The sequence below is a fragment of the Nerophis ophidion genome, linkage group LG17, assembly GCF_033978795.1.
Source record: "Nerophis ophidion isolate RoL-2023_Sa linkage group LG17, RoL_Noph_v1.0, whole genome shotgun sequence".
Taxonomy (NCBI): domain Eukaryota; kingdom Metazoa; phylum Chordata; class Actinopteri; order Syngnathiformes; family Syngnathidae; genus Nerophis; species Nerophis ophidion.
In genome coordinates, this window is record NC_084627.1 from 37,475,123 (window position 1) to 37,488,817 (window position 13,695).

A 13,695-nucleotide genomic window follows, 5' to 3' on the forward strand; every position below is an offset into this window, starting at 1 on the left:
CCGGATTGCTATAGGCGCAAAATTCAAACGCCAGCATCTGTGATGGTATGGGGGTGTATTAGTGCCCAAGGCATGGGTAACTTACACATCTGTGAAGGCACCATTAATGCTGAATGGTCCACACAGGTTTTGGAGCAACATATGTTGATATCCAAGCAACGTTGTCATGGACGCCCCTGTTTATTTCAGCAAAACAATGTCAAGCCACGTGTTACAACAGCGTGGCTTCGTAGTAAAAGAGTGCGGGTACTTTCCTGGCCCGCCTGCAGTCCATCATGAAGCGTAAAATACGACAGTGGAGACCCCGGACTGTTGAACGACTGGAGCTCTACATAAAACAAGAATGGGAAATAATTCCACTTTCAAGGCTTCAACAAATAGTTTCTTCAGTTCCCAAATGTTTATTGGGTGTTGTTAAAAGAAAATGTGATGTAACACAGTGGTGAACATGCCCTTTCCCAACTACTTTTGCACGTGTTGCTGCCATGAAATTCTAAGTTAATTATTATTTACAAAAAAGAAAAAAAAAAATGAGTTTGAACATCTAATATCTTTCTTTGTAGTGCATTCAACTGAATAAGGGTTGAAAAGGATTTGCAAATCAATGTATTCCGTTTATATTTACATCCAACATAATTTCCCAACTCATATGGAAACGGGGTTTGTATATATATATACATATATATATATATATATATATATATATATATATATATGTATAAATGTATATATATGTATATATATGTGTGTATATATGTATATATATATGTACATATGTATGTACATATATGTATGTATGTATATGTATATATTTATGTATATATATGTATGTATGTATGTATGTATATATTTATATATATAAGTAAGAACTTTATAAATATATATATGTATAAATGTATATATATATGTGTGTATATATGTATGTATGTATATATATGTATATATGTATGTGCATATATGTATATATTTATGTTTATATGTATATATATGTATGTATGTATATATGTATATATGTACATGTATATATATATAAGTAAGAACTTTGCACTACTTTATATTACAAATGGCAATGGCGGAGGATGAATGTCCCATAACAAGAAGATAGAGAAAGAGAAGCTTATCGACTACAGTGTCACCACGGACTACAAAGGCGGGCAGGCACAATTTTTCAGGATTTATGCAGATCCCAAATACAGATCAGCAGGTACCAGAAGGTAAAACAACTTGCTTTTGCATAATATTGCGAAACAAAACGCTAGATAACATGTCTTACCTTATACAGACACCATAATAATACTCGTATGTTGAAGCACAGTAGAATCCATCAAGCCGTGCAGCTTCATAGCATACCAAAGTCGTACTAAAACATTTTGATTGATTTTTGAGCGCTTTGTGTAATGTTCCATATTTTCAATGGAACATATAAAATGTTGGTGTTGTTTACTTGAGTAATATTGCCATCATATTGCAGTCTACATGTATATATTATGTTTGACTGCCATCTACAGGTCACACTTATCATTACACCATGTACCAAATAAAATAGCTGAGAGGTCGGTAAGCAAAACCAGAATGATTTCGCACATTAAGCGCACCATTTTATTAGGCGCAGTCGATTTTGAGGAAGAAAAAGGATTTTAAGTGCGCCTTTTAGTTTGGAAAATACAGTATTTGTTTTTAAGATGTAATTTTGACATGTTGTTTAATGATAAATGTATACTATTCAATTCTATTGTAATTACAATTAATTATTTATTGGCATTAACTGTGGTAAAATGTACGCATGCAGCAGAAAAATGCTCTGAATTAAAAATATATATTGTTATTGTTTTACTATACTATTTATACTATGTGTTTTGCACTATATTTGGCTCTATCCGCCTATACCTATTTGATGTTTTATTATGTATAACTTACATTTATACACAACTCCAATTATAAATGTGCTTTCCACCAAAAACATTACATTCTCTTTTTGTTTTTCTAAATCCTTGTCACGCAAATGAAACTTTTCATAATCACAGACAGTACACTTGTGAAATGATGAAGTAGAATCACATGGCATTGAATACATTTGAACATCTAAATCAATCAAAAACATAAAATGTGATAGATAAAGAAAAAAAATTATATTATCATTGTATTGTTCACATTTAGGTCTTCACGGTGGCAGAAGGGTTAGTGCGTCTGCCTCACAATACGAAGTTCCTGCAGTCCTGGGTTCAAATCCAGGCTCGGGATCTTTCTGTGTGGAGTTTGCATGTTCTCCCTGTGAATGCGTGGGTTCCCTCTGGGTACTCCGGCTTCCTCCCACTTCCAAAGACATGCACCTGGGGATAGGTTGATTGGCAACACTAAATTGGCCCTAGTGTGTGAATGTTGTCTGTCTTTCTGTGTTGGCCCTGCGATGAGATGGCGACTTGTCCAGGGTGTACCCCGCCTTCCGCCCGATTGTAGCTGAGATAGGCGCCAGCGCCCCCCACGACTCCAAAAGGGAATAAGCGGTAGAAAATGGATGGATGGATGTTCACATTTAAGAATTAATTCGGGTGCTGATTGATGATCAGTGGCAGTCACGTTTTTATTTCCCGCATCATCTCCGAGAACCACTGTTACTTACACGTGATCTGGTTTAAAGACACACCAACCGGAAAGTAATTTCAGAATTTCAGAATAAGAGAAGCATGTGAGACATTTACTGAGGAACATTTGCAGTTTACTGTTCGTACCTCATATTCACGCGTATACTATATTTTTCATTCCCCACCAAACATTAATAAAAATTATTAATTTCAATCAAGTTCATTGTTCGTATACTAAGATGATGGATTGTGAAAATACTGTGCATGTACTTCCGATAAAGCCAGGCAATGAGACAGGAAACAGTAGGAATTCTAAAAGAAAATAAGATAAATAACGTAATCAAGCATGCAAAAATAAGGCTTGAATACACCTGTGAAGTTTTATAATATTGTTCCAATATGTAATAGTAAATTTGTATTTTTTTTTCTTGCATTTATTTGATTTTGACCTCATTTTAATTAAATACATTACTTTATATTTAAAAATTACCCGGAAGTGCTGTTTTCTTTTTCTGTCTAACTTTCCAATTCCCGTCCATAATCGTCCAGTGAACCGCTGACTGACCTGACTTAATATCCACACCGAGACAACCGCGGGGAGGTTTTTTTTTTCCAATTAATATTATACTGAATATTAATATTATTATTTTATTCAAACCCCGTCTTTTCAAGGAGACATCCTGGAAGCGCTCGGGGAACCGCGAATATCAACGCGGCAAGGATGCTTCGTGACCCGCTGCAGGTGTGAAGAGATGCCGGGGGAGCCGCCGGTGGGCAGCGGCCGAGTGGTGCTGGTCAAGAAGATCATCATGAAGGACGGAGCGGCGGTGCGTAGACAAGCCGCCATTTTTTTCCATTTCTTTTTCCACGAACGCTATCAAGCGTATTTAAAGTTAGCCGTCTAAATATATGGATTGAATACCGATGAATAATAACATATAGCCTCCACTTTATCTTTGCTATGTTGACGCCGACAACGAGTATACTTGTCCTAATAATTCATGAACGCACACCTGACCTTTTTAAATGAGCTGAAATACCATTCTAATGAAATACATCATGACGTCACAGAAGGTAATGAAGGGTGTATAGGAGAAAAAAAGGGTTCATATGTTAGCGAGAGCCATGGTGGAGTGTTTAGGATGGAGCCGTTGTCTATTACATAACATTTTGCCTCCTGCTTGCTCTGCCAGCATCCATTTTAAAGGCCTACTGAAATGAGATTTTCTTATTTAAACGGGGATAGCAGGTCCATTCTATGTGTCATACTTGATCATTTCACGATATCGCCATAATTTTGCTGACAAAATGTAGTAGAAAACATCGACGATAAAGTTCGCAACTTTTGGTCGCTAATAAAAAAGCCTTGCCTGTACCGGAAGTAGAAGCCGATGTGCAAGTGACGTCACCTACTGAAATGAGATTTTCTTATTTAAACGGGGATAGCAGGTCCATTCTATGTGTCATACTTGATCATTTCACGTTATCGCCATCATTTTGCTGACAAATTTTATTAGAAAACATCGACGATAAAGTTCGCCACTTTTGGTCCCTAATAAAAAAGTACCGGAAGTAGAAGCCGATGTGCAAGTGACGTCACCGGTGTGAGGGCTCTGTCACACAAAAACTTTCCCCCCATTTACTTCCGGGGTCATGTTTCCTTGTACGTCACACTTCGGGTTTGACTGCCCGTGGCTGAAGGATACAAATTAAAAAAATTCACGATATACCATATTTCCTTAACTTACCGCCGGGGCGCTAGTTAATTTAAAAACCTCTTCTCACTCCTGTGCTTACCAAAGGCATGTGGTAAAAGTAAGCATGCGCTAATTATTTTAAAACCTCTTCTCACTTACCAAAGGTATGCAGTAAAAATTTGAGTGTGATGTAAGCTTGGACCTTAAAGGCCTACTGAAACCCACTACTACCCACCACGCAGTCTGATAGCAAGGTTATCCTCGTTGTTGCTGTCTTTCTTTGTGAGGACATTGTTGATTGTCGTGTCACGTACAGATGTACTTTGTGGACGCCGTAAGTTTTTGCTGTCGTCCAGCATTCTGTCTCTGTTTACTTTGTAGCCAGTTCAGTTTGACTTTCGTTTTGTGTAGCCTTTTACTAGCAAGCTGGTCTCGCTTTGCTTGACTTTTTCAATTCTAAGAGAGACAAAAGTCAAATAGAATTTGAAAATCCAAGAAAATATTTTAAAGACCTGGTCTTCACTTGTTTAAATGAATTCATTTATTTTTTTACTTTGCTTCCTATAACTTTCAGAAAGACAATTTTTGAGAAAAATACAAAAATGATTAAAAATTATATTATGATTTTTAAACACGTATACCTTTTCACCTTTTAAAGGCCTACTGAAACCCACTACTACCCACCACGCAGTCTGATAGTTTATATGTCAATGATGATATCGTAACATTGCAACACATGTCAATACGGCCTTTTTAGTTTACTAAATTGCAATTTTAAATTTCCCGGGAGTTTTTTCTTGAAAACGTCGCGTAATGATGACGTGTACGCTTGACGTCACGGGCTGTTAGGAAATATGAGTGCTGGACACACACACAGCTAAAAGTCGTCTGCTTTAACGGCATAATTACACAGTATTTTGGAGATCTGTGTTGCTGAATCCTTTGCAATTTGTTCAATTAATATTGGAGAAGTCAAAGTAGAAAGATGGAGTTGGGAAGCTTTAGCCTTTAGCCACACAAACACACGGTGATTCCTTGTTTAAAATTCACGGAGGTTAAACTTTACTATGGATCCCAACCGAATGTCAACAAGCAGGTTTCGGTGAGAAAATTGTGGTAAAAAGTCGCTTCTTACCGGAGTTCAGCTGAGCTTGTGCCGCCCATAAAGCTGCCGTCGACTTCGCTGAGACACTGGCGTCAACACACCCGTGGACACACCCCTCCGACTATCAGGTACTGTTAAACTCACTAAAACACTCGCAACACAATAGAAAGATAAGGGATTTCCCAGAATTATCCTAGTAAATGTGTCTAAAAACATCTGAATCCGTACCAATTTTATTTTTTAACTTTTTTTTTTTTTTCTAGTCCATCGCTATTAATATCCTCAAACACAAATCTGTTATCCTCGCTCAAATTAATGGGGAAATTGTAGTTTTCTCGGTCCGAATAGCTGTTTTTGTTGGAGGCTCCCATTAAAAACAATGTGAAGATGTGAGGAGCCATCAACATGTGACGTCATCGTCTGCGACTTCCGGTAAAGGCAGGGCTTTTCTCTTAGCACCGAAAGTTGCAAACTTTATCGTGGATGTTCTCTACTAAATCCTTTCAGCAAGAATAGGGCAATATCACAAAATGATCAAGTATGACACATAGAATGGACCTGCTATCTCATTTCAGTAGGCCTTTAAACGGGGATAGCAGGTCCATTTTATGTGTCATACTTGATCATTTCGTGATATTGCTATATTTTTACTGAAAGGACTTAGTAGAGAACATCAACGATAAAGTTTGCAACTTTTGGTCGCTAATAAAAAAGCCTTGCCTTTACCGGAAGTAGCAGACGATGTGCGCGTGACGTCACGGGTTGTAGAGCTCCTCACATCCACACATTGTTTACAATCATGGCCACCAGCAGCTAGAGCGATTCGGACCGAGAAAGCGCCGATTTCCCCATTAAATTGAGCGAGGATGAAAGATTCGTGGATGAGGATAGTGAGAGTGAAGGACTAAAAAAAAAAAAAAAAAAAGAAAAAAAAAAAAGGAAAGGGCAGTGGGAGCGATTCAGATGTTATTAGACACATTTACTAGGATTATTCTGGAAAATTCCTTATCTGCTTATTGTGTTACTAGTGTTTAAGTGAGATTATATGGTACCTGAAAGTCGGAGGGGTGTGGCCACGGGTGTGGTGACCGCCAGTGTCTCCGGTGGGAGGAGGTAAGAGAGTCCGCAGCTGCAGGAGGACGCAAGCTCCGCTCATGTCTGCGGTAAGAGCCGACTTAATACCACAATTTTCTCACCGAAACCTACCGGTTGACATGTGGCCGGGAACCATGTTCGCTTTACCGCTCTGTTCCATAGTAAACCTTCAGCTTTGGGAATGTAAACAAGGAAACACCGGCTGTGTTTGTTGCTAAAGGCAGCTGCAATACACCGCTTCCCACCAACATCTTTCTACTTTGAATTCTCCATTATTAATTGAACAAATTGCAAAAGATTCAGCAACACAGATGTCCAGAATACTGTGTAATTATGCGATTAAAGCAGACTACTTATAGCTTGGATCGGGCTGGAACAAAATGTCCGCTACAATCCGAGACGTCACGCGCACGCGTCATCATACCAGCGTTTTCAACAGGATACTTTGCGGGAAATTTTAAATTGCAATTTGGTACACTAGACCGGCCGTATTGACATGTGTTGCAATGTTAATATTTCATCATTGATATATAAACTATCAGACTGCGTGGTGAGTAGTAGTGGGTTTCAGTAGGCCTTAAACATCTACTTTCAACTCTACGCACTAGAATCTATAAACACTCCTAAATAATTGAATTAATAATGGTATATTTGTATTGTGTTGTTTATCAGTGGATATGATCAAGCCTATACTGTAGGCCAGTGGTTCTCAACCTTTTTTCAGTGATGTACCCCCTGTGAAAATGTTTTTAATTCTAGTACCCCCTAATCAGAGCAAAGCATTTTTGGTTGAAAAAAAGACATACGGATTTAAAATACAGCACTATGTCATCAGTTTCTGATTTATTAAATTGTATAACAGTGCAAAAAAAAATAATTTCTCCCATTCCCCCACTTGTTTACCTGTATCTCACCTTTTTTGTGAAGGGCGCTGGAAGCCGGCAGACCCGTCAGTGATCCTGTTCTGTCTCCCTGTAATTTTTGTCTGATCTTGAATGGGATTGTGCTGAAAATAGTAATTTTCCTGAAAGAATAAATAAAGTACTATCTAATCTATTCTAATCTGAACCAATCTAAACTAATCTAATCTAATCTAAATATTGCTAATTTGTAATGGTCTTTCTTGAACTATTTGGAAAAAAATATATAAAAATAACTAAAAACTTGTTGAAAAATAAACATTGATTCAATTATAAAGACTGTGCGCTCCAGCTCAATTGTTGGAGTGGTCCTCTCCCAAACTGATGGTTTTAGGTTTACTCCCTGGCCAACTGTGACCATGTTGAAGTACCCTTGCGCAAGATACTGAACCCTCAGTTGTTCCTAATGTTGCGTCATCATTAGGTGTCAAAGCGCTATACATTAACCATGTCTTTGGCACAATTGGTGGCACAATTGGAATAGGTAGGCCAGGGGCACTACACAATGCAGTGGAAGTTATATCAGCGGTACCTGCAACATAAGCTTTGAACAAAATGTCTACCTTTTACTGCAATGTGTAATGTCAGTAACTAAGGTGGTGAGGTCATGCCTGTTATATATTATCTGGTGTATTATCACTACGACACCAAAGACACTGAGGTGTTCTACAAGTCTTCACAAGCTGTGCACAGCTATCTGTGACACTACACTTTGATGTTATTGTAAACAACGAAATACAAAGGGATTGTGCGTCTCACTGAAATGTATATTCTCATTCATCAGGTCATTGTGTTCTCGAGGCGCTGAATACCTCGCCACGGGACTGGCAAATTGTCTTAGAAAATGTTTCGCCTCTCATCCGAACAGGCTTATTCAATCCATGCTCACAGACGTCGATCATTGAAATGTTTTTGTATTTTTAATGTTGTTCTCTTTGTGTGTGTTAGCTCCAGCAGGGCATGGGCCGGCCCAGTGTGTACCATGCAGTGGTGGTCATCTTTTTGGAGTTCTTCGCCTGGGGTTTGCTGACTACACCTATGCTCACAGTGAGTTGTTGCTCCGCCGGTGTTCTGTTATGTTCATATTTAAGTAAAATTTCCGTCCCCGTTTATTGCGTTTTTATTGGTTGACTTCAAAGCAATTAACTTTCCGGTACAATTTCTTACATTTTGATTTGTCAAAAGTTTAATCAATCACATATATTGCATTTCCGGTATTAGGACTCCTGCGTGTTATTGTTTTCGGCATGGCGACCAAAAAACCCTAAAAGCCAAGCTTCAACGAAAAGTGGCTACAGGAGCCACTTTTTAGCAAATGGCTCACATATGAGTATGCAAAGATGTTTTGCACGCCATGTAAACGGGCTAAGAAAAAGCACACCTTTACGACCGGGGGCATTGATTTTCAAAGATCCAGCCTCACCAGGCATCAAGAAAAATAATTGTACACCTTTCCTGCTTGTCGGCTCCCAGACCGTGGTCGAGGAGCGCGGGGGAGACGTTCCTTCCAGGGCCGATGTTTTGTCGGGGCTAACACCCTTCACTTTACCCAGCATTGACCCACTACAGATCTACTCTTGGCTCGGAATGACGAAGCCGTTGATTCGTTCTTTATTTATGTTTTCCACAAAGCCAACCCAACTTCCAACATGCTATTAAAATTCCTGGACATGCTAGCGCTCCCTCTACTTGCTCATTCATTTACACACGTCACCCACCCCACATACCGCCATTCTTAAAGGAGCACGCAGACACACACGTACGCTACTCTCACAACAATCAGTTCACTAGTTGCCCGAATCGGCTGGGAAGCAGTCGACCAGCTTTTTTGGCGCTCTGAAAAAAACAGAGGAAGCAAGTAAAGACAGTGTTATTAGCCAGCTGCGGACTGTGTATTACTTGGCCAAAGAGACCATCCCCTCGTCGAAGTTCCCAAGCCTGATTGAGTTGCAAAAGTCCAATGGTGCCAGCATACCTGCAGTTTATGGCCATCACGAAGCCAGAGATGAAATGCTCGAGGCATTGAGTGCCACTGTATTAAATGACATTGAAACTAACTTGCCAAATTCTAAGTTTGTTGGCATTATTTGCCACGAAAGTGTAGATGTGGCGGTTTTTAAACGACTGATGATCTACATACAGGTGAGAATAATCAATTCAATTTGTCATATGCTTGTATGCCCTGGCATTCAATTATTATAATTTCATGACCGAAGCAAAACACTTTTTACACTTTTTATACTGAAATAAATACAAAACAACTTATTAAATAAATATATAGACAAAAATGTGCCGGCAGCGGTAAAGTTTAGATTCATGAAGGAAAGAAGAAAGTGAATGAATGTTTATAACTGAATACATTTAAATATGCATAACAATTTGTTTTTCAAATAATTGTTTTTACCAATTAATGTTTATGACAACCTTTTTCCAAAACAGAATATAGAATGTGAGATACAACAAGATAATGCATACGTTTGTCATTTGTTTTCAAAACGGTTAAAAAATGTGGGACCCCAAAAATTAACTCTGGGACCCCATTTTTATGACTTGATGGAGTCCCATTTTGAAAGTTCCTACTGCCAACACTGCCTTGAAGTTTATACTTTTACTGTTTGCTCATAATCAATGCAGGCAATGTCTGTATTGTGTGTGTGTGTATATATATATATATATATATATATATATATATATATATATATATATATATATATATATATATATATATATATATATATATGTGTATATATATATATATATATATATATATATATTTATGGGGTTAGGTTAGGGTTATATCTATAATAATGTCTTTAAAGTAGACTTTTTTTTACTGAAATTGGGACTTTTGTCAAGGCTAAAACCAATTTTTCATGTTTATATTGTTTGTTACGGGAAATTCTTCTTCACTGTACAAACATTTTGATTTCAAGAACCAGTTAAGTTCGTCAATTGAGGTTCCACTGTACAATACTAATGGATGGTTGTAAAAGATATGGGTGGTGTCAGCTAAGGTGCCGTTTTACGGAGCTCCGTAATTCCCTACATTAAAGTTAAAAACATTACAAATGTCATATATAATAATGAGGACGTTATTTATCACAAGACTAATTTGTTGTATTGCCATTGTTTTTCATTGTAGGTGCTACATGAAACATTCCCCCAGCACACGTTCTTAATGAATGGACTCATTCAAGGCGTAAAGGTAAGCATTATTTATTAGTCAGTGATTCTAAACAATAACACAAAGAACTTTAAAAAATAAAATAAATGATTTCCAGTTTTAATTTCATGCTATTTAGCTATTATCCACAACACCCTAACATCCAATGAACAATTTTAGATGTTATGGGAAATGACATGTACATTACATATACCAGACATACACCATATACTATGCTGGGGTTTGGGCAGGTCTAGAACACATTAAATACATTATTTACGGGAAGATGACTCAGTATATGATCATTGCTCATGAAGGTTTAGTCATAAAAATCCTGATGGGATTTTTTTTGTGACAAATTATCCCTATAAGGAATGTGATACAATTGAATCATCTTGGCGTTAACGTCATCCATCTATTCATTTTATGCTGCTTGGCCACTCAATAGCTAGCAACCAACTGAAAAACAACTGAACCCCACATAAGCAAGCACCTTAGTAATGAAGGCAAAAAAAAACTCCTAAGGAAGAAGTCTTGAACAAAACCAAGATTCAGTGGGATTCAGGTGTCTGCCTTGACTGGTTGGGTTGTGATAGGTCAGATACGCTTTTTTCCACTGTAGCGAACCCTGGTGGTGGAGCTGGTTTAGTGTGGAACTCGTATTGGTCACTAACTGACTCTACACCAGCTGTAGTTTCTTTGGTCTGAGGCTGGGCTCTCTTAGGATACAGCTATTCAACGCTTCAGTTTGGTGGAATCTGATTCGACTATCAACCTTGCAGTAAAATCGTCAGACATTGCAAAAGGCAAGATTGTTTTATAAATATCTCTGCCATTCCTTTATTGTTTGATTTCAACATTTCCAGACTTATGGGGATCCGAAAATACACAAAAACAAGTACCAACAGGTAAAAAATTAAAAATATTCCCTGTAATAAATATGAAAACAAAATGATCTTTTAGCAATCATTTACTACATTGTTTGACAAAATATTGTCAGACTTGACATTTACCGAAACATAAGTGCTGCTCTTGCTCTCATTTTTACAACCAATACCAGGTCAAGTTGAAATGTGGGTAACTTAAAGTAAATCCTCCCGCACTACATTATGCAAACGGTCCAGCCCAGCAATCTTTTGGAACCAGGTGAGAACAAATAAAAACACCTCTAGCTCTGTGGAGCCTTGATAAAGGAAAACTAAAGCGCAGAGAACCTTCTCCGAAGCAGGTTAAAAGGAACAGAGGGCAGTAAAGACAGAAAAAAGGATAGAGGGAATGGGAAAAAGATTAGAAAATAATCTTTTTAACAAGAGCTGTATCCAATAGCGCTAACCATAAAATGTATTATTAATTATATTATTACTAAGAAGAAATTTGCAATTTAAGTCTCAAAATCATTGTTTTTTATTGCAGTTTTTTTCTCCTGTCACTGACTCAACTTTTTTCTGTCAAGGGTCTTCTGTCGTTCATGTCTGCTCCCCTGATTGGTGCATTGTCAGATGTGTGGGGGAGACGATCTTTCCTGTTGGTCACCGTCTTCTTCACCTGTGCCCCAATACCCCTCATGAGACTCAGCCCCTGGTAGATCACATGTTTTACAATTTACAGCTCAATCATATTGTGTTTTTTGCCTGAATGCATTAGCTATTCAATCGGTGCGTTTATTGTTTGCCTACTATTGTGGTTGCATCGTCAATTTTCCATCAATTTTCAAAACCATTTATTAGATTATAGAAACCACTGTAATTACCTTGAACTGCACTGATGTAATCTTCCTCAACCTACAGGTGGTACTTTGCCATGATCTCCATGTCTGGAGCATTCTCTGTCACCTTCTCAGTCATATTTGCCTACGTTGCAGATGTAACAGATGAAAGAGAGAGGAGTACAGCTTACGGTCTGGTCAGTACCTGAATTTTGTATGAATATGCATTGTCGGAAATATGATGATTAGAGCTGGCTTTGACTAAGAATTTTCATAATTTAAACTAATACGCTTAGTTTTGCCCATAGTAGATGATCAGTCAAATCTATAGCGTTGCTAATGGGGATGTATCTCAACACACTGTACTACAACCTGGTCATTAGGTGTCAGTTAATTGTGTTAGATGTAAATATAAACGGAATAAAATGATTTGCAAATCATTTTCAACCCATATTCAGTTGAATATGCTACAAAGACGACATATTTGATGTTCAAACTGATAAACACTTTTTTTTTTTGCAAATCATTAACTTTAGAATTTGATGCCAGCAACACGTGACAAAGAAGTTGGGAAAGGTGGCAATAAATACTGATAAAGTTGAGGAATTCTCATCAAACACTTATTTGGAACATCCCACAGGTGTGCAGGCTAATTGAGAACAGGTGGGTGCCATGATTGGGTATAGACGCAGCTTCCGTGAAATGCTCAGTCATTCACAAACAAGGATTGGGAAACGGTCACCACTTTGTGAACAAATGCGTGAGCAAATTGTCAAACAGTTCAAGAACAACATTTCTCAACGGGCTATTGCAAGAAATTGAGGTTCGGAGAATCTGGAGAACTCACTGGACGTAAGTGATGAAATAACGGACCTCCGTTCCCTCAGGCGGTACTGCCTCAAAAAGTGACATCAGTGTGTAAAGGATATCACCACATCGGCTCAGGAACATTACAGAAAACCACTGTCAGTAACTAGAGTGTGTCGCTACATCTGTAAGTGCAAGTTAAAACTACTATGCAAAGCCAAAGCCATTTATCAACAACACCCAGAAACGCTGCCGGCTTTGCTGGGGCCGAGCTCAGCTAAGATGGACTGATGTGAAGTGGAAAAGTGTTCTGTGGTCTGAAGAGTCCACATTTCAAATTGTTTTTTGGAAACGGTGAACTTCGTGGGTAACTTACACATCTGTGAAGGCACCATTAATGCTGAAAGGTACACACAGGTTTTGGAGCAACATATGTTGCCATTCAAACAACATTATCATGAACGTCCTTGCTTATTTCATCAAGACAATGCCAAGTCACTTGTTACAACAGCGTGGTTTCATAGTAAAAGAGTACGGGTACTAGACTGGATTGCCTGTAGTCGAGACCTGTCTTCCATTGAAAATGTGTGGCGCATTATGAAGCTTAAAATACCACAACGG

General features: G+C 38.1%; 1 protein-coding gene across 3 annotated transcripts in view; it reads left to right on the plus strand.

The window, feature by feature from the left end:
* The first annotated feature begins 3,114 nt into the window (after nt 1-3,114).
* Nucleotides 3,115-13,695, plus strand: part of mfsd14ba (major facilitator superfamily domain containing 14Ba) — a 30,480-nt gene continuing 19,899 nt past the window's right edge. For 2 of the 3 annotated variants that reach the window (XR_009802457.1, XM_061876890.1), the window contains exons 1-5: nt 3,115-3,409; nt 8,348-8,446; nt 10,542-10,604; nt 12,016-12,143; nt 12,350-12,464. Coding sequence is in view for 2 of the 3 variants with exons in the window: in XM_061876890.1 (XP_061732874.1) it covers nt 3,335-3,409; nt 8,348-8,446; nt 10,542-10,604; nt 12,016-12,143; nt 12,350-12,464 (480 nt within the window). In the remaining variant the exon portion in view is untranslated. The remainder of the gene's footprint in view (nt 3,410-8,347; nt 8,447-10,541; nt 10,605-12,015; nt 12,144-12,349; nt 12,465-13,695) is intronic. The other variant, XM_061876891.1, reaches the window with a different exon arrangement.